The sequence below is a fragment of the Notolepis coatsorum genome (genome assembly GCF_963971535.1).
Source record: "Notolepis coatsorum genome assembly, chromosome: 3".
In the NCBI taxonomy this organism is placed as follows: Eukaryota; Metazoa; Chordata; class Actinopteri; order Aulopiformes; family Paralepididae; genus Notolepis; species Notolepis coatsorum.
Window position 1 is genome coordinate 123290029 of NC_140167.1, and position 20991 is coordinate 123311019.

Here is a 20991-nt window from a genome sequence, read left to right on the forward strand (position 1 = left end):
CATGCTAATGTGAATGTGATCGGCCATAGCATTGCGGCTAGGCTAGCTACCATAGCAGTACAGCAGCTAGTTGAATGGATACACGTTATTTCGATGGCACAAGCTTCGAACAGAAAAAAAATTGAAGTTAAAAAAAATTAAACTTTTATTTATATTTTTTTTTTTTAAACTTCGATTTTTTTTTAAATGTTCGAAGCTTGTGCCATCGAACGAAGCTTTGAAGCTTCGAAGTATTTAAGACAGCCCTACAAAGTACAATTACTCAAGTACTTTACACCCCTACCCCTTGGCATAAACTCACTCCTAAAATAAATATCTGCTTCCTGAGTTGGATCCTTTTCAGGTGGCGGATTAGTTAAGACTGTGGTATTAGACTGAATGAATGAATGAATGAATGAATGAATGAATGAATGAATGAATGAATGAATGAATGAAAACTTTATTTAACAGATTGCAGAATGGGTACAATACAGTACGGCTCAATACACACAATTGTTAAGGGGATGCAGACCAGAGAAAGACGTTTGTCTTGTTTACATCAGGGTCCCCCATTTTCAGTTCACTGTCGTGTTCACGTGGTGCTAGTGAGCGGAGGGTTCGCGGTTGGTCAGAAGACAAGCGCCCAGTGCGAAGTGACTGCCAGTAGCTAGTAACCACCTGTTATAATGGCACCAGTTAACTCAGAAAATATGGTTGAGCCCTGTTTTCCTGCTGGGGTCACTGTTGAGTGAGGTTAGATGGGTGAGTGTATGAGGTTGTCCTTGAACTACTTGAATATACACAGAGTAGTACATGCTGGAACAAATGTGAAAGACAATTTGCAACAACAGTAGGCTAAGATAACGGACAACATATATTCTGTGATCTTGTTAAAACCAAAATACAGTCCCTGTATTGCAATTTACTACAACATACAAGGAGTATACAGTAACAATGAGTAGCCTACAAATAACAATTTAAATGTAACCATATGTTAATCACTTGTGAGGTAACATTGGTGATGCTGTTTGTTTTCTTGTCACAGCTTACTTACTAGATGATGTCAATGTTTTTGGATACACGGGTTGGTCATTGATGGACAACCTAGAGTGGGCCACTGGGTTTTCAGAGAGATTTGGCCTTTTCTACGTCAATCGCTCAGACCCTAACCTTCCCCGTGTAGCCAAGAACTCTGCTGCCCGCTACGCCACCATCATCACCTGCAACGGTTTCCCAGACCCGGCATTAGGACCCCACCCGTGTCTGAACCCTGAACCTGAAGGTATAACGATGCCTCACAGCTTATAGGAGACGGCTGCTGTCATTTGGCCACATCCAAAATGCACGTTATCAGCCGAGTACCTAAGATTAAGAACTGTATAACTCTTGTTTGAAGCTTTCAGAGGAACAATGTTTTCAAACGTTATGGTTTTCTAAGGTTGGAAAGTTAGGTGTGTTGGTGTTCATTCAAAGTTAAAGACAGTAGAGGTTGAATTATTTTCTTGTGATACATCACATTCCAAGTGATTTAGATTGACCTCACAACAGCAAATACATACTGTCCAGAAAATTGTAAAACGAAGTGATATGGTTCTTCATTGCAAGGGTTCCATTATTGTAGAGAATATGTTCAAAATCTATTTTACAAAACAGGGAGACATCTTACATGTGAACACTTGTATTCAGAGATTGTAAACTGACATACTATACAAAGTTAAAGCTCATAGTTCACACCTACCATCTATTCAAATGTTAATTATATCCTTTTTCTTATTGCAGGAACTACTGTGCCCACCACATCACCTACTACTGCGCCCACCACATCACCTACTACTGTGCCCACCACATCACCTACTACTGCGCCCACCACATCACATACTACTGCGCCCACCACATCACCTACCTTGAATAACTTTGTGAGCTTCTTGGGTATGGATCTCTCACCCAATGATGCGGAGGCTGGACTGTACAGCTTATTTGCGGTACTTATTGCAGCCACCCTAGGGGCTGTCTTTATGTCTTATTGCTTCCTAAAAACAAAAAATAAGCTAAAGAACAGAAAATCGGTAGAAACCATAACAATGGAGAGCAAATTATAAGTCCATGCACTTCGACTAAAGTCCCAACATGGACGTATACTCTTAAAATCTGGGGGAGCCGTCATACACTCTAGAGACTAGTGGGAGATTGATTGAATTCACTGTCAAGAAACAAGCCAAGTGATTCAATAATGGCACACATTGCATGATTCTTTTCAGATTGTTTTCTCTAAATTGCTGTTATATAACAATTCCAATTAACTTAAAGTTATGCTTGTGTTTTCTCATGTGTAATATGTGGTGCAGTTATCGGATATCAAGCTCTGATCAAATAAATCAGTGGGCTACTTTACCTGTAATTCGTTTCATTTGTAGACAACATTCCGTTTTATCCAATAGGGGAGGAAAAAAACACAAATTATTTATGCTGTCAAACAGCGATCTCCAGGGCAATGTGCCCCTCTTGGTATTTGAGTTAGGGAGGCCACACCGCAGGTTCTGGAGACATTTTTGCAGCACAGCTGTCAGTTCGAACTGAATGGCGCAAGCTCAGTAATATTAGCAATTACATGTACTTTTGAGCTTCCACCACCAGTTTCATCCCTGGCCTGTTCATAGTATGACATGTCATGCCAGTCCTACCAAATTTAACAATGTCATGAGATAGATAATTATCTTTTAATCACATGCGGTTTGATTACATTCACCCGTTTGCCTACTAAGATGTCCGTGGTGACGATGTAACGTAGCCAAATACTAAGGATGGACCGATGGCATGCCAATGACTCGAAAAGTGTCAAACCAGAAACCACTTCACAAGTAATATTTGTTGAAAAGTTTATTTGAAAAACGAACCACAAAAATAGTATAGATACCAATAGTATAAAAAGTATGAAAAGCTACTACAAATTTGAAATTACTTGAGACAGTTGGCACTCATGGCACTGCAGGTACGGTAGAATGCAAATGATGGCATCATACTATGGAGTTCTCAAGGCAATGCATCATCCCATCAAAAAGGACACATTTATGATCTTCATTGACACTGTAAGTGGAACACAACAGATTATCAAACCGGTTATGAACCACAGTTCAATTATTTCAAGCATTAAAAAGGTCACATATGAAAAGCTCACTTTTTCAGTGCTTGTGCACACACATTAGAGTCTCTGACGGTCCGACTAACACAAACGGGTTAAATAAAACAACCCAGGCATATTTTGCACACAGCCCATATTCAGAAACTTTGCCTCTAGATGTACAGATTCATTCAGATTTGCCTCTCAGTCCTACATCAAATGGCGAGGACGGTCTCTGATTTGCATGTCAGTTTTTCAAGATGGTGGCTGGCCTGTAAACACACTTTTTCCACATAAACAGTTTACAAAATTCCATCAACAACATTTTACACAGGAAATGGGATATGAAATAGCTGGATCTTGATCTGAAACTCCTAGTTTGACGATTTGATCTGAATTGTGGGAGCCGGAAGTCGAAGCAGTTGCTAAGTGCGGTGTGGGAAAAACATGGCTAATTTGCATTTAAGGCTACAGAAATCGGATAACAGCCCATCCAGACAAAGGACTGAAACAGTGGGGGTATAGTGGCTGATAGAAGGCATAATCGAGTGGTATTTTCAGCACACACAAAAAACTTGTTTCGGGAGCCTCAGAGACTTATATTAGCGAGTATAATATGCAACCTTTAAAGCGCCTCATTTGAATTTTCACAGAAACAACAGCTCACTTAAGGGAAAATTCTAATCGAATGTACATTGTGCCGTTATTGGGACAGTTACATCAATGTCTATAAACACAGCCAGCAGTCTCCCTGGGAATCAGACTTAAATTTGTGATGTCATCAAGACTTCCATCTATGGAACAGAACTATTCAGAAAATGTTCATATATGGAATCTATGGAGGATTAGTCAATGGATATCATCACTAGCCTCATCTCCGGTATTCAGCTTAGGAACATATCTTTTATATTAACAAATCGAAACTGAACTGTAGAGTATAATAGTGCTATTTTAGGGTTGGAGTTCCTGGTGACGGAGGAACTGCTGATGAACAGCAACACGTTCATTCTTTTCAAACTCCTAACAGAAATAGTGACCATAGTGACAAAATGTAATTTTCAATGTACTCAAAACTAATACAAAAATAGAAGAAAATAAAAACTCATATTTAAACAGTATACGACGGTCACAATTTACATTTATTCAAGCATTATCCAGGTTTTTGTTTTTTGTTTTGTTCCTTTGGACAAAGGCTCCACAAGAGACTTCCAGTTACCATACTCGTCAACAGACTTGGGGAAGAACATTTAAAAGAAAGTATCTGGCTATGAAGCCAAAATCGTCAACTAAAAGTAGATGACGTAGTCCAAACTGAAAATGTCACCTGCAAGGTATGCTTTGCATGAAATTCAACATACCCGAAATCCGTTTGTCAGCCTAAGCCGACTCCAGTACCTATTTTGCTCCTCCTCTAAGAGTGGTGCCTTGTCCATTATCCTACCAGTTCATAATATGAACTGGATTATCTACAAGCACAGACTAAACTGTGGTTCACTTCCTACCAAAAATTAAACAAACCTTAACAGTCTGACCTTTTCTTTTTGCACTACGCTTTAGGCTGCCTTCACCTTATTGGAATGGCTGAAAATGTAAACACCAGTTTAGGTCCAAGGCAAACTTGAGATGCACCCCTCTAAAATTGCAACAGAGATGACAAAAACACAGAAAAATGGAACCACTAATAAATCCTATGCTTCAAAAACAACAAAGAGGGGAATAAACAGCACAGCTGCCCTGAGAAGAAAAAACAGCACAGCTGCAAGAGGTTTTGTTGCGCAACAACAGTTTTTGAGCACTTTGATATCTTCAGACGGGCTAGTGGGTCAAGTACCACTGGATGGATCTTCAGACGGGCTAGTGGGTCAAGTATCACTGGATGGATCTTCAGACGGGCTAGTGGGTCAAGTACCACTGGATGGATCTTCAGACGGGCTAGTGGGTCAAGTATCACTGGATGGATCTTCAGACGGGCTAGTGGGTCAAGTACCACTGGATGGATCTTCAGACGGGCTAGTGGGTCAAGTACCACTGGATGGATCTACATACGGGCTAGTGGGTCAAGTACCACTGGATGGATCTTCAGACGGGCTAGTGGGTCAAGTACCACTGGATGGATCTTCAGACGGGCTAGTGGGTCAAGTATCACTGGATGGATCTTCAGACAGGCTAGTGGGTCAAGTACCACTGGATGGATCTTCAGACGGGCTAGTGGGTCATGTCAAGTATCACTGGATGGCAGGTCATATGCAGCCGTTTGCTAGAGATCACTGCTCTGTTTTTTGGGGGAATTTCATCTAGTGTTTGATGATCACTGACCATAATACTGAAAGGCTTGAGGCAGATTCTTCCTCCACCAGTGAATCTACAAACACGCATCACACAAACAAGTCTCTCCATTTTCCCTTATGCCCACTCACTGTCCCTGATGTGAAACGCAATCCCTAGTGTCTGCTAGGATGAGGAGCACCTATGCTCGGAGACCTGCAGAGAGAGAGAGAGATAGAGAAGTGATATTAACGGGGTGGCGTTTGAGTTAATACAACCAGTTCCCTCTTCCACAAACTTTGTCCAAGGGAAGCAACAGTTGTGATTTGAGGATCAAGAAAAGAGGGCTGGTTTGACACATTAGAGAACACAAAAAAAGAATCAGAAATTATGCTTGAGGATAAGCGGTAGGGCTGGGCAATATGGCCAAAAATGATATCGATATCGATAACAATATCATATCACTCGATATCGATTTTAAACAGATTTATGTTCATTTTGCAACAATTCTTTGTCGTTGCCGCCATCTTTAGTGTTACATCCCCTCACACTCCAGTTCTCAGGCTGCAGCTGGTTTGAAAGCGAAAGTAAACCGGCTTCTCTGCTGGCTGTGGCTCCAGGGGAGTTGAACAGTTCTGGCTCTGCTAGTTTCTTTTCTATCTTTTGGCGCTTTTTTGGTGGACAAACCACCGCACATGTGCACCGTGACTCGTGACGAGACTAGCTCTGCTAGCACACATAGCCTACTTTGTACAGACTGTTTCAAACTGTATTTTAAATTAGAAAGCAAACTAAATAAATGGACAAGAGAAAAATAAATCTCAATTTGGTCAGTATTGTCATTTGGACAAGCAAAGCCATTACTTTAAGTTGCAGGCAAGAAAGACAAGTCTGTCCACTGTCTCTGGTTTTAGGGGCCTTTCTCACTCACCTACTCGTTTCCATTCCATTCTAGCCCGTTTTCCGAGATCTGATGCGAACTTCCCCCCTCCCTCTCCCCCCTCTAGTTTGTGTACACACGTCTTGGTTCGCTCCGGGTTCCGTTTACGGTTTGCCTTTTGAGCGTGTACGCTTGCCGTAGGCGATGATGTCACGTTCGAAAATGTAAACAGGAAATGTCTTAACACGACGGCGGAGACTGGATGCTGATATAAAATGAACAAATAACCAATAAATATGAAGTTATATTTGAACCTCTGTTGTCAAGCCTTGTCAATATAACCCACCCCATTTGATCACGAATGGATGGTGTTGTAGAGTTCGCTTTTGAGCGTTTCCCAGGGCTAACGCTAAGCTAACGGCTAACGCTAGTTAGCTTAGCCTAGTCTAGTATAGCCTGTAGCACTTATTTTTCAGCAAAGAACGTGCAATAAACAAAACGGATACATTCACTGTGTGTTCTGCCTCTCATTTGTTGATGAAACAAAACTAACATCAACACAATTGAACACCAAAAGCTGAGTTTAGTCTCGTCTGCGCTGATTTTGTTAGCTTACATGCTAACGTGAATGCAATATGCCAGTATAACAGTATAGCATTGTGGCAAACGCTAAGCTAACGGCTAACGCTAGTTAGCTTAGCCTGTTCAGCACATTATCTCATCGCTCGTGGCAATTATATTCCATGTCATTGATCTACTGGTCGACCACGGCCGACTGGTTGGGCACCACTGGTCTAATAGAAATAAATGCATTGAACAAGAAACCAATGTATCATAGCATGGCAAACAAAATTGCCAGGCCTAATGCGAGCCAGGGAAGTGCTGTTTGTAACGTGGCTTCATGTTTTCATCCACTGAGCTGTGAACTCTCAAATTGCCCATAAATATCGTTTTTGTGGGTATTGTCCAGTTGTTGCTGTGTGGTTTTATCTGCCCATAATTCAAGCAAGCATGAAAAGCATTACAGTAACGACGTTGTGTGTGTGTCACGCCCCCCGCTCCCACTGGCCCGCATCCGAAACCACCTAATCCAACTGTCCCAGGTTCAGCGGGGGGTAAAACGAATCAGCGCCGGTTCGATCCCAAAAGGGGTGTGTCCGTCTGAGTGAGAACACTCCCCCCCCGTCCCCGGGAGCGCTGATTCGATCCCAATAGGTGAGTGAGAAAGGCCCCTTAAACTGCCCTGTTGCAGGTCACACATTTTTTTATATCGATTATTAAAATATATCGCGATAATTATAGTTATCGTTATATCGCCCATTCCTAATAAGCGGTGGTAATTACTCGTAAAATAAAACAGAAGAATTTAACCAAGATAACTAAAGAGGGGAGCTTTCTGACCAAACTTCTATTTGGGTAGAAAGTAGGGCTGTCAACGAATATTCTATATTTGGAAAAACACATTCGATTGTAAAAATTTAAGAAAAAAGTTGCGCCCTTTACGTGCACCTTACAAAAGCCGCGGTCACACTAATAAAATGTATTGTCTATTGGCTGAGCAGCCTGGCATTCGTGTGACATCATGTCCGGAATCAACCAGGAAATAGCTAACGGCTAATAGTTGTTGTCATCAAAAGGATACATTCAGTGCTGAGGGCGGCTGGGTGGCGTAGCGGAGATTGCGCTCGTCACCAATGCAAGAGACTCCGGTATCGAATCCCAGTCTCAGCATTGCCTTCGGCTTGGGCCGGCCGTCGTACTGGCTCATTTGGCAGAGTCAGCGGATGGAATTGGATGGGTGGGGATTGGACGTTGTGGACAGCGACCCCTACAGGTCGGTTGGGAGACGTCTGCACAGCAGAGACAGGAAGTGGCGAGGGTAGTGTGAGCCTTCCATGCGTTACACCTCGCCAATGAGAGTCCGCGCTGGCAGGCGAAAAGATGTGACAGGCTGCCTCCTCGTGTGCTGGAGGGAACACGTGATGCAAGGCTTCCATCCTCTCTACAACCGACCAGTGGGGGGCATAGTCAAGCAACGTTCAAGACAGGGGAGGGGAGAATTGGATACACGAAATTGGGATGGGAGAAAAATTGAAAATAAGGAGAAAAAGTGGATAAAAAAAAGATACATTCAGTGCTGGATCTAACTAAATGGATTTATGGAGACACATTTATGGAAAGTTCAAGACCGGACCACAAAGCTTCTGGAAGGTTAATTTTGTGATCTTGTATGTTGGTTTACTTATTTTGTAATGTCATTTCTCAGTTGATTTTGTTGTTGTAGACTGTTTCGATGTCCAATGTTTTTTTCCTCCAATGTACATACATTGTATTGTGTTATGAGCCCATCGAAAACGAGATTCTACATCTCAAGAGATTATTCGGAATAAAGAATTTCAATATAAAACTGTTCAGAGTTTGTGAGATTATGTGGGAAAGTAGAAGGTCCTGCACACTGTTTTAAGCTTGCAAAATAGAACTGAATGTATTTATTATGTTCAGACAACCTTTGATCCCTCAAACGGGATTGAGGCTGTTGTCTGAACATGATATATAAAGTCATTGATTGATTGATTGAAAAGTTTATTAACAGATTGCAGAATGGGTACAGTACAGTACATCTCAATACATACAATTGTTAAGGGGATGCAGACCAGAGAAAGACTTTCGTCTTGTTTACATCAGGGTCCCCCTTTACATCAGGTCAGTGTGCAGGACCTTCTCCTTTTGCTCAAGTGACCTCTCTCTGACACACCTGTTACCCAAGTCTTTTGTGTGCAGAAGTATTTATCTCATTGTGAGATTATGTGCAAAATACATCATTGTATTTCAGTGAAGTGCCCTTTAATTAGTAAGGCCATCATATTACATGTTTTTATTACATCTTCAACAGGGGTGCAGGAACAATTGCTGATCGCACCTGGCTTGACTCAGGCTCCTCCTGGCTTAAGGTGTCTCCATTTGGGTTCAGACGGATTCTGAAGTTCATTAAGGAAGAGTATGGAAACCCACCCATTATCATCACAGAGAACGGGGTCTCAGAGAGAGGGCCTATAGATCTCAATGATGAACACAGGAGCCACTACTACAACAACTACATCAACCAAGTGCTTAAAGGTATCAAATCATTCCCCTCAGTTTGTTTGAAATTTTAGCGATGGAAAACGGTCCCCTCCATATTTACTGTCACTTTTGGTAAAGATAAACCAAAAATGGTGTGAAACGTGTGCTAGACAACTTTTATTATCAAAAATGTGTATGGCACAATTACTGTCAACTTTTGTTTTACAAAGCTATCTTCAATGTAAGTGTTTACCGGTACTTCAAGCATGGTCAGAATCTTAAAGGAACATGTCAACATTTTGGGACCCTGGAGTTAGACTTTGGAGTGTATTTCGTGACTGTTGGGAACTAGGCTACACTGGCACACCTACTTCCAGTGAATGACGCTAAGCTAGGCTAATGGTGCGGTTGTTCCCTAAGCCTAATGCATGCACAGAGAAGAAAACGGTATGTATCTGCTTGTCTAACTCCAGGGTAGATAAGCTAATTTCCCCAAAAGTTGGCGTGTTCCTTTAAGACTCATGGTAATAATTCCTCTTGGTAAGCTGTCAAGTCTTACATTAATGATTCATGAATGCATCTCAATGGGTTTTCAGGTATGGATCAAAGGTTTGGCTATTATTGACTCTCCAAATTGTGTGGACTGCGTGGTTCATTATATTATGGCAAGCTATTCAGATTTGGAGAGAAAGTTAGCTGAAAACAATAACCTACCACATAGCAAATGAGGATAAACTCAATGGATTTCAAAGAGTAAATACAGGTTTGAATGGGTGAATAACTGTACCACTACCATTCAAGACATGGTTTATTTTAAGGGGATGGCTTTGTTTGCACACTATCGTATAGTTACATTGGACTCACATAGGAGTGACAACATCCATTGTGGGGGAAACATTAGTCTGTATGCATACTGGGTGACAGTTCATAAGGATTTAAGGAGATTTAATACATTGGTATTTCATTATAGTCAACAATGTAGTGCACACTATGTCAGAGTAAAAAATAAGTGAATGTGTAATAAGGTTAAAACCACGTAGCTAGTAGTAACCCCTTGGCAGGGGTGTAAAAAGTACCCAGAAATTATACTTAAGTGAAAGTATGGGTACCGTCTCAAAATCATACTCAAGTAAAAGTCAGAGTATCTGGCTAAAAACACACTTGAGTAAAAGTTTAAAAGTTTCTACTTTTAAATGTAAGTACTAAAAAGTCAAAGTAAAAACTTCTGATAGCAGGTGTTTAATCAAAGATCCCCGCTTTCTAGTCTTGCACAAGGACCAATCAACATGAGTATGGGCTGGTTAATTTTCCAGCGAAAAGCGAGAGACTAAACCTGTTGTTGTTAGCTTACATGCTAACGTGAATGGGATCGACCATAGCATTGCGGCTAGGCTAGCTACCATAGCAGTATAGCTCTAGTTGAATGGATAAACGTTATTTAACATTGCAGAATGGGTACAATACAATACGGCTCAATACAAACAGTTGTTAAGGGGGGGGTGCAGAGTCATCAACACAATGTACCACCAAGAGTAGAGAGTTTATGTCTCAAAAAGCGAGAGACCCAATGCTCTTGTTGTTGTTAGCTTATATGCTAACGTGAATGGGATCGACCATAGCATTGCGACTAGGCTAGCTACCATAGCAGTACAGCAGCTAGTTGAATGGATAAACGTTATTTAACATTGCAGAATGGGTACAATACAATACGGCTCAATGCAAACAGTTGTTAAGGGGGGGTGCAGAGTCATCAACACAATGTACCACCAAGAGCAGAGAGTTTATGTCTCTCAAAAAGCGAGAGACTAAGGCCCCGTCCACACGAACGCTGGGTTTAATGTAACCGTGATTGTATGTGCGCAGTTGCACTGTTCGGACACACACAACCGGGGATTTGCTACACTGCAACCGCGGTCTTTTGAAACCGGTGGCCAGGGTGAAGTTGTGCGGTTTTGCAGTTGCGTGTGGGCATAGCAACCGAGGTTATTCCCAGTGTTTACAGCAGAGCTGTCGCAATTATTTCCCATGTTCACGGCAGACCGCGGGGTAGAGAGATCATAGCAGAGCCAACTACACCAGTGTTTACAGCAGTCCCAAGTAGCGTTATATGAAAATGATTGTAACAAACTTTTGTTCGAAACGTATCGTCTGTGTTGAAGAGTGTTGTGATCGACTGATGTCTTGTCGCCGAATTCTCCCCTGGCTGGACCTCGACTCCGTCCATTAGTCTAAACATCAGAACTATTTCTCGGAGTCACTTGCAATATCGCGCTATAATTAATATAATTTGCCGTCCTCCTCAGATTGCTTATTCATGTGTAACACGCACGGTTATTTCCAGTGTTTACAGCAGAGCTGTCCCAAGTAGCTGCGGCTACCAACGTGTTGTCAAGTTATTGTTATAAGGAGCCCAGTCCAAAACTACAACAGTCTGCATACCCTTAACAATTGTGTGTATTGAGCCGTATTGTACCCATTCTGCAATCTGTTAAATAAAGTTTTCATCCATTTCTACTAGCGTTAACGTTACTACGTTAATAGCCTCGATGCTAACTATATACATGGAGAATGCCATTCAATTTAGCATGTAGCTAACAACACCGGCGGTATTTTGTGAGACGAAACTATCCGCTCTTGGTGGTAAATTGTGTTGCTGATGGTTTTGTTTCATCAACAAAATGAGAGGCAGAACACAGTGAATGTATCCGTTTGTTTATTGCAGTTTCTTTCTTTGCTGAAAATAATATGTTCCGTTGGCAAAATGATCCAGTCCAGCTGTGCTTCTAAACAGGAAGTTTACTTCTTCTTCTTCAGTTAATTAATGGCAGATCGCGACCCAACAGGAAGTTTAGTGAGCGTTCAGTCTTTTCTGATTGGTTGAAATGGCCTTCATGTCTGAACAACATCGCCGCCTACTGCTTTGGCATTGTATTACATTGTACTAAATGTATCGGTTGCTGGGTTCCAGCTCTGCCGTGAGTACGCAGTTATACACGGTTGTCCACCTGTGTTCACCGTGTGGACGGAGTTTTATTTTTTCAAACTTCGGTCATATTAAATCCAAACTCTCGTGTGGACAGGGCCTAAACCTACAGTAAAGCTCTTGTTGTTAGCTTACATGCTAATGTGAATGTGATCGGCCATAGCATTGCGGCTAGGCTAGCTACCATAGCAGTACAGCAGCTAGTTGAATGGATACACGTTATTTCGATGGCACAAGCTTCGAACAGAAAAAAAATTGAAGTTAAAAAAAATAAAACATTTTTTTTTTTTTTTTTTTTTAAACTTCGATTTTTTTTTAAATGTTCGAAGCTTGTGCCATCGAACGAAGCTTCGAAGCTTCGAAGTATTTAAGACAGCCCTACAAAGTACAATTACTCAAGTACTTTACACCCCTACCCCTTGGCATAAACTCACTCCTAAAATAAATATCTGCTTCCTGAGTTGGATCCTTTTCAGGTGGCGGATTAGTTAAGACTGTGGTATTAGACTGAATGAATGAATGAATGGATGAATGAATGAATGAATGAATGAATGAATGAATGAAAACTTTATTTAACAGATTGCAGAATGGGTACAATACAGTACGGCTCAATACACACAATTGTTAAGGGGATGCAGACCAGAGAAAGACGTTTGTCTTGTTTACATCAGGGTCCCCCATTTTCAGTTCACTGTCGTGTTCACATGGTGCTAGTGAGCGGAGGGTTCGCGGTTGGTCAGAAGACAAGCGCCCAGTGCGAAGTGACTGCCAGTAGCTAGTAACCACCTGTTATAATGGCACCAGTTAACTCAGAAAATATGGTTGAGCCCTGTTTTCCTGCTGGGGTCACTGTTGAGTGAGGTTAGATGGGTGAGTGTATGAGGTTGTCCTTGAACTACTTGAATATACACAGAGTAGTACATGCTGGAACAAATGTGAAAGACAATTTGCAACAACAGTAGGCTAAGATAACGGACAACATATATTCTGTGATCTTGTTAAAACCAAAATACAGTCCCTGTATTGCAATTTACTACAACATACAAGGAGTATACAGTAACAATGAGTAGCCTACAAATAACAATTTAAATGTAACCATATGTTAATCACTTGTGAGGTAACATTGGTGATGCTGTTTGTTTTCTTGTCACAGCTTACTTACTAGATGATGTCAATGTTTTTGGATACACGGGTTGGTCATTGATGGACAACCTAGAGTGGGCCACTGGGTTTTCAGAGAGATTTGGCCTTTTCTACGTCAATCGCTCAGACCCTAACCTTCCCCGTGTAGCCAAGAACTCTGCTGCCCGCTACGCCACCATCATCACCTGCAACGGTTTCCCAGACCCGGCATTAGGACCCCACCCGTGTCTGAACCCTGAACCTGAAGGTATAACGATGCCTCACAGCTTATAGGAGACGGCTGCTGTCATTTGGCCACATCCAAAATGCACGTTATCAGTCGAGTACCTAAGATGAAGAACTGTATAACTCTTGTTTGAAGCTTTCAGAGGAACAATGTTTTCAAACGTTATGGTTTTCTAAGGTTGGAAAGTTAGGTGTGTTGGTGTTCATTCAAAGTTAAAGACAGTAGAGGTTGAATTATTTTCTTGTGATACATCACATTCCAAGTGATTTAGATTGACCTCACAACAGCAAATACATACTGTCCAGAAAATTGTAAAACGAAGTGATATGGTTCTTCATTGCAAGGGTTCCATTATTGTAGAGAATATGTTCAAAATCTATTTTACAAAACAGGGAGACATCTTACATGTGAACACTTGTATTCAGAGATTGTAAACTGACATACTATACAAAGTTAAAGCTCATAGTTCACACCTACCATCTATTCAAATGTTAATTATATCCTTTTTCTTATTGCAGGAACTACTGTGCCCACCACATCACTTACTACTGCGCCCACCACATCACCTACTACTGTGCCCACCACATCACCTACTACTGCGCCCACCACATCACATACTACTGCGCCCACCACATCACCTACCTTGAATAACTTTGTGAGCTTCTTGGGTATGGATCTCTCACCCAATGATGCGGAGGCTGGACTGTACAGCTTATTTGCGGTACTTATTGCAGCCACCCTAGGGGCTGTCTTTATGTCTTATTGCTTCCTAAAAACAAAAAATAAGCTAAAGAACAGAAAATCGGTAGAAACCATAACAATGGAGAGCAAATTATAAGTCCATGCACTTCGACTAAAGTCCCAACATGGACGTATACTCTTAAAATCTGGGGGAGCCGTCATACACTCTAGAGACTAGTGGGAGATTGATTGAATTCACTGTCAAGAAACAAGCCAAGTGATTCAATAATGGCACACATTGCATGATTCTTTTCAGATTGTTTTCTCTAAATTGCTGTTATATAACAATTCCAATTAACTTAAAGTTATGCTTGTGTTTTCTCATGTGTAATATGTGGTGCAGTTATCGGATATCAAGCTCTGATCAAATAAATCAGTGGGCTACTTTACCTGTAATTCGTTTCATTTGTAGACAACATTCCATTTTATCCAATAGGGGAGGAAAAAAACACAAATTATTTATGCTGTCAAACAGCGATCTCCAGGGCAATGTGCCCCTCTTGGTATTTGAGTTAGGGAGGCCACACCGCAGGTTCTGGAGACATTTTTGCAGCACAGCTGTCAGTTCGAACTGAATGGCGCAAGCTCAGTAATATTAGCAATTACATGTACTTTTGAGCTTCCACCACCAGTTTCATCCCTGGCCTGTTCATAGTATGACATGTCATGCCAGTCCTACCAAATTTAACAATGTCATGAGATAGATAATTAGCTTTTAATCACATGCGGTTTGATTACATTCACCCGTTTGCCTACTAAGATGTCCATGGTGACGATGTAACGTAGCCAAATACTAAGGATGGACTGATGGCATGCCAATGACTCGAAAAGTGTCAAACCAGAAACCACTTCACAAGTAATATTTGTTGAAAAGTTTATTTGAAAAACGAACCACAAAAATAGCATAGATACCAATAGTATAAAAAGTATGAAAAGCTACTACAAATTTGAAATTACTTGAGACAGTTGGCACTCATGGCACTGCAGGTACGGTAGAATGCAAATGATGGCATCATACTATGGAGTTCTCAAGGCAATGCATCATCCCATCAAAAAGGACACATTTATGATCTTCATTGACACTGTAAGTGGAACACAACAGATTATCAAACCGGTTATGAACCACAGTTCAATTATTTCAAGCATTAAAAAGGTCACATATGAAAAGCTCACTTTTTCAGTGCTTGTGCACACACATTAGAGTCTCTGACGGTCCGACTAACACAAACGGGTTAAATAAAACAACCCAGGCATATTTTGCACACAGCCCATATTCAGAAACTTTGCCTCTAGATGTACAGATTCATTCAGATTTGCCTCTCAGTCCTACATCAAATGGCGAGGACGGTCTCTGATTTGCATGTCAGTTTTTCAAGATGGTGGCTGGCCTGTAAACACACTTTTTCCACATAAACAGTTTACAAAATTCCATCAACAACATTTTACACAGGAAATGGGATATGAAATAGCTGGATCTTGATCTGAAACTCCTAGTTTGACGATTTGATCTGAATTGTGGGAGCCGGAAGTCGAAGCAGTTGCTAAGTGCGGTGTGGGAAAAACATGGCTAATTTGCATTTAAGGCTACAGAAATCGGATAACAGCCCATCCAGACAAAGGACTGAAACAGTGGGGGTATAGTGGCTGATAGAAGGCATAATCGAGTGGTATTTTCAGCACACACAAAAAACTTGTTTCGGGAACCTCAGAGACTTATATTAGCGAGTATAATATGCAACCTTTAAAGCGCCTCATTTGAATTTTCACAGAAACAACAGCTCACTTAAGGGAAAATTCTAATCGAATGTACATTGTGCCGTTATTGGGACAGTTACATCAATGTCTATAAACACAGCCAGCAGTCTCCCTGGGAATCAGACTTAAATTTGTGATGTCATCAAGACTTCCATCTATGGAACAGAACTATTCAGAAAATGTTCATATATGGAATCTATGGAGGATTAGTCAATGGATATCATCACTAGCCTCATCTCCGGTATTCAGCTTAGGAACATATCTTTTATATTAACAAATCGAAACTGAACTGTAGAGTATAATAGTGCTATTTTAGGGTTGGAGTTCCTGGTGACGGAGGAACTGCTGATGAACAGCAACACGTTCATTCTTTTCAAACTCCTAACAGAAATAGTGACCATAGTGACAAAATGTAATTTTCAATGTACTCAAAACTAATACAAAAATAGAAGAAAATAAAAACTCATATTTAAACAGTATACGACGGTCACAATTTACATTTATTCAAGCATTATCCAGGTTTTTGTTTTTTGTTTTGTTCCTTTGGACAAAGGCTCCACAAGAGACTTCCAGTTACCATACTCGTCAACAGACTTGGGGAAGAACATTTAAAAGAAAGTATCTGGCTATGAAGCCAAAATCGTCAACTAAAAGTAGATGACGTAGTCCAAACTGAAAATGTCACCTGCAAGGTATGCTTTGCATGAAATTCAACATCCCCGAAATCCGTTTGTCAGCCTAAGCCGACTCCAGTACCTATTTTGCTCCTCCTCTAAGAGTGGTGCCTTGTCCATTATCCTACCAGTTCATAATATGAACTGGATTATCTACAAGCACAGACTAAACTGTGGTTCACTTCCTACCAAAAATTAAACAAACCTTAACAGTCTGACCTTTTCTTTTTGCACTACGCTTTAGGCTGCCTTCACCTTATTGGAATGGCTGAAAATGTAAACACCAGTTTAGGTCCAAGGCAAACTTGAAATGCACCCCTCTAAAATTGCAACAGAGATGACAAAAACACAGAAAAATGGAACCACTAATAAATCCTATGCTTCAAAAACAACAAAGAGGGGAATAAACAGCACAGCTGCCCTGAGAAGAAAAAACAGCACAGCTGCAAGAGGTTTTGTTGCGCAACAACAGTTTTTGAGCACTTTGATATCTTCAGACGGGCTAGTGGGTCAAGTACCACTGGATGGATCTTCAGACGGGCTAGTGGGTCAAGTATCACTGGATGGATCTTCAGACGGGCTAGTGGGTCAAGTACCACTGGATGGATCTTCAGACGGGCTAGTGGGTCAAGTATCACTGGATGGATCTTCAGACGGGCTAGTGGGTCAAGTACCACTGGATGGATCTTCAGACGGGCTAGTGGGTCAAGTACCACTGGATGGATCTTCAGACGGGCTAGTGGGTCAAGTACCACTGGATGGATCTACATACGGGCTAGTGGGTCAAGTACCACTGGATGGATCTTCAGACGGGCTAGTGGGTCAAGTATCACTGGATGGATCTTCAGACAAGCTAGTGGGTCAAGTACCACTGGATGGATCTTCAGACGGGCTAGTGGGTCATGTCAAGTATCACTGGATGGCAGGTCATATGCAGCCGTTTGGTAGAGATCACTGCTATGTTTTTTGGGGGAATTTCATCTAGTGTTTGATGATCACTGACCATAATACTGAAAGGCTTGAGGCAGATTCTTCCTCCACCAGTGAATCTACAAACACGCATCACACAAACAAGTCTCTCCATTTTCCCTTATGCCCACTCACTGTCCCTGATGTGAAACGCAATCCCTAGTGTCTGCTAGGATGAGGAGCACCTATGCTCGGAGACCTGCAGAGAGAGAGAGAGATAGAGAAGTGATATTAACGGGGTGGCGTTTGAGTTAATACAACCAGTTCCCTCTTCCACAAACTTTGTCCAAGGGAAGCAACAGTTGTGATTTGAGGATCAAGAAAAGAGGGCTGGTTTGACACATTAGAGAACACAAAAAAAGAATCAGAAATTATGCTTGAGGATAAGCGGTAGGGCTGGGCAATATGGCCAAAAATGATATCGATATCGATAACAATATCATATCACTCGATATCGATTTTAAACAGATTTATGTTCATTTTGCAACAATTCTTTGTCGTTGCCGCCATCTTTAGTGTTACATCCCCTCACACTCCAGTTCTCAGGCTGCAGCTGGTTTGAAAGCGAAAGTAAACCGGCTTCTCTGCTGGCTGTGGCTCCAGGGGAGTTGAACAGTTCTGGCTCTGCTAGTTTCTTTTCTATCTTTTGGCGCTTTTTTGGTGGACAAACCACCGCACATGTGCACCGTGACTCGTGACGAGACTAGCTCTGCTAGCACACATAGCCTACTTTGTACAGACTGTTTCAAACTGTATTTTAAATTAGAAAGCAAACTAAAAAATGGACAAGAGAAAAATAAATCTCAATTTGGTCAGTATTGTCATTTGGACAAGCAAAGCCATTACTTTAAGTTGCAGGCAAGAAAGACAAGTCTGTCCACTGTCTCTGGTTTTAGGGGCCTTTCTCACTCACCTACTCGTTTCCATTCCATTCTAGCCCGTTCCGAGATCTGATGCGAACTTCCCCCCTCCCTCTCCCCCCTCTAGTTTGTGTACACACGTCTTGGTTCGCTCCGGGTTCCGTTTACGGTTTGCCTTTTGAGCGTGTACGCTTGCCGTAGGCGATGATGTCACGTTCGAAAATGTAAACAGGAAATGTCTTAACACGACGGCGGAGACTGGATGCTGATATAAAATGAACAAATAACCAATAAATATGAAGTTATATTTGAACCTCTGTTGTCAAGCCTTGTCAATATAACCCACCCCATTTGATCACGAATGGATGGTGTTGTAGAGTTCGCTTTTGAGCGTTTCCCAGGGCTAACGCTAAGCTAACGGCTAACGCTAGTTAGCTTAGCCTAGTCTAGTATAGCCTGTAGCACTTATTTTTCAGCAAAGAACGTGCAATAAACAAAACGGATACATTCACTGTGTGTTCTGCCTCTCATTTGTTGATGAAACAAAACTAACATCAACACAATTGAACACCAAAAGCTGAGTTTAGTCTCGTCTGCGCTGATTTTGTTAGCTTACATGCTAACGTGAATGCAATATGCCAGTATAACAGTATAGCATTGTGGCAAACGCTAAGCTAACGGCTAACGCTAGTTAGCTTAGCCTGTTCAGCACATTATCTCATCGCTCGTGGCAATTATATTCCATGTCATTGATCTACTGGTCGACCACGGCCGACTGGTTGGGCACCACTGGTCTAATAGAAATAAATGCATTGAACAAGAAACCAATGTATCATAGCATGGCAAACAAAATTGCCAGGCCTAATGCGAGCCAGGGAAGTGCTGTTTGTAACGTGGCTTCATGTTTTCATCCACTGAGCTGTGAACTCTCAAATTGCCCATAAATATCGTTTTTGTGGGTATTGTCCAGTTGTTGCTGTGTGGTTTTATCTGCCCATAATTCAAGCAAGCATGAAAAGCATTACAGTAACGACGTTGTGTGTGTGTCACGCCCCCCGCTCCCACTGGCCCGCATCCGAAACCACCTAATCCAACTGTCCCAGGTTCAGCGGGGGGTAAAACGAATCAGCGCCGGTTCGATCCCAAAAGGGGTGTGTCCGTCTGAGTGAGAACACTCCCCCCCGTCCCCGGGAGCGCTGATTCGATCCCAATAGGTGAGTGAGAAAGGCCCCTTAAACTGCCCTGTTGCAGGTCACACATTTTTTTATATCGATTATTAAAATATATCGCGATAATTATAGTTATCGTTATATCGCCCATCCCTAATAAGCGGTGGTAATTACTCGTAAAATAAAACAGAAGAATTTAACCAAGATAACTAAAGAGGGGAGCTTTCTCACCAAACTTCTATTTGGGTAGAAAGTAGGGCTGTCAACGAATATTCTATATTTGGAAAAACACATTCGATTGTAAAAATTTTAGAAAAAAGTTGCGCCCTTTACGTGCACCTTACAAAAGCCGCGGTCACACTAATAAAATGTATTGTCTATTGGCTGAGCAGCCTGGCATTCGTGTGACATCATGTCCGGAATCAACCAGGAAATAGCTAACGGCTAATAGTTGTTGTCATCAAAAGGATACATTCAGTGCTGAGGGCGGCTGGGTGGCGTAGCGGAGATTGCGCTCGTCACCAATGCAAGAGACTCCGGTATCGAATCCCAGTCTCAGCATTGCCTTCGGCTTGGGCCGGCCGTCGTACTGGCTCATTTGGCAGAGTCAGCGGATGGAATTGGATGGGTGGGGATTGGACGTTGTGGACAGCGACCCCTACAGGTCGGTTGGGAGACGTCTGCACAGCAGAGACAGGAAGTGGCGAGGGTAGTGTGAGCCTTCCATGCGTTACACCTCGCCAATGAGAGTCCGCGCTGGCAGGCGAAAAGATGTGACAGGCTGCCTCCTCGTGTGCTGGAGGGAACACGTGATGCAAGGCTTCCATCCTCTCTACAACCGACCAGTGGGGGGCATAGTCAAGCAACGTTCAAGACAGGGGAGGGGAGAATTGGATACACGAAATTGGGATGGGAGAAAAATTGAAAATAAGGAGAAAAAGTGGATAAAAAAAAGATACATTCAGTGCTGGATCTAACTAAATGGATTTATGGAGACACATTTATGGAAAGTTCAAGACCGGACCACAAAGCTTCTGGAAGGTTAATTTTGTGATCTTGTATGTTGGTTTACTTATTTTGTAATGTCATTTCTCAGTTGATTTTGTTGTTGTAGACTGTTTCGATGTCCAATGTTTTTTTCCTCCAATGTACATACATTGTATTGT

General features: G+C 41.8%; 1 protein-coding gene across 1 annotated transcript in view; it reads left to right on the forward strand.

The window, feature by feature from the left end:
* The window catches only part of LOC311225989 (lactase/phlorizin hydrolase-like), a gene marked incomplete at both ends in the record, with an annotated part of 111722 nt that overhangs the window by 84305 nt on the left and 6426 nt on the right, over positions 1 to 20991 (forward strand). Inside the window, 2 exons of the mRNA XM_084311371.1 lie at positions 1163 to 1261; positions 13580 to 13678. Coding sequence (XP_084167497.1) covers positions 1163 to 1261; positions 13580 to 13678 — 198 coding nt within the window. The remainder of the gene's footprint in view (positions 1 to 1162; positions 1262 to 13579; positions 13679 to 20991) is intronic.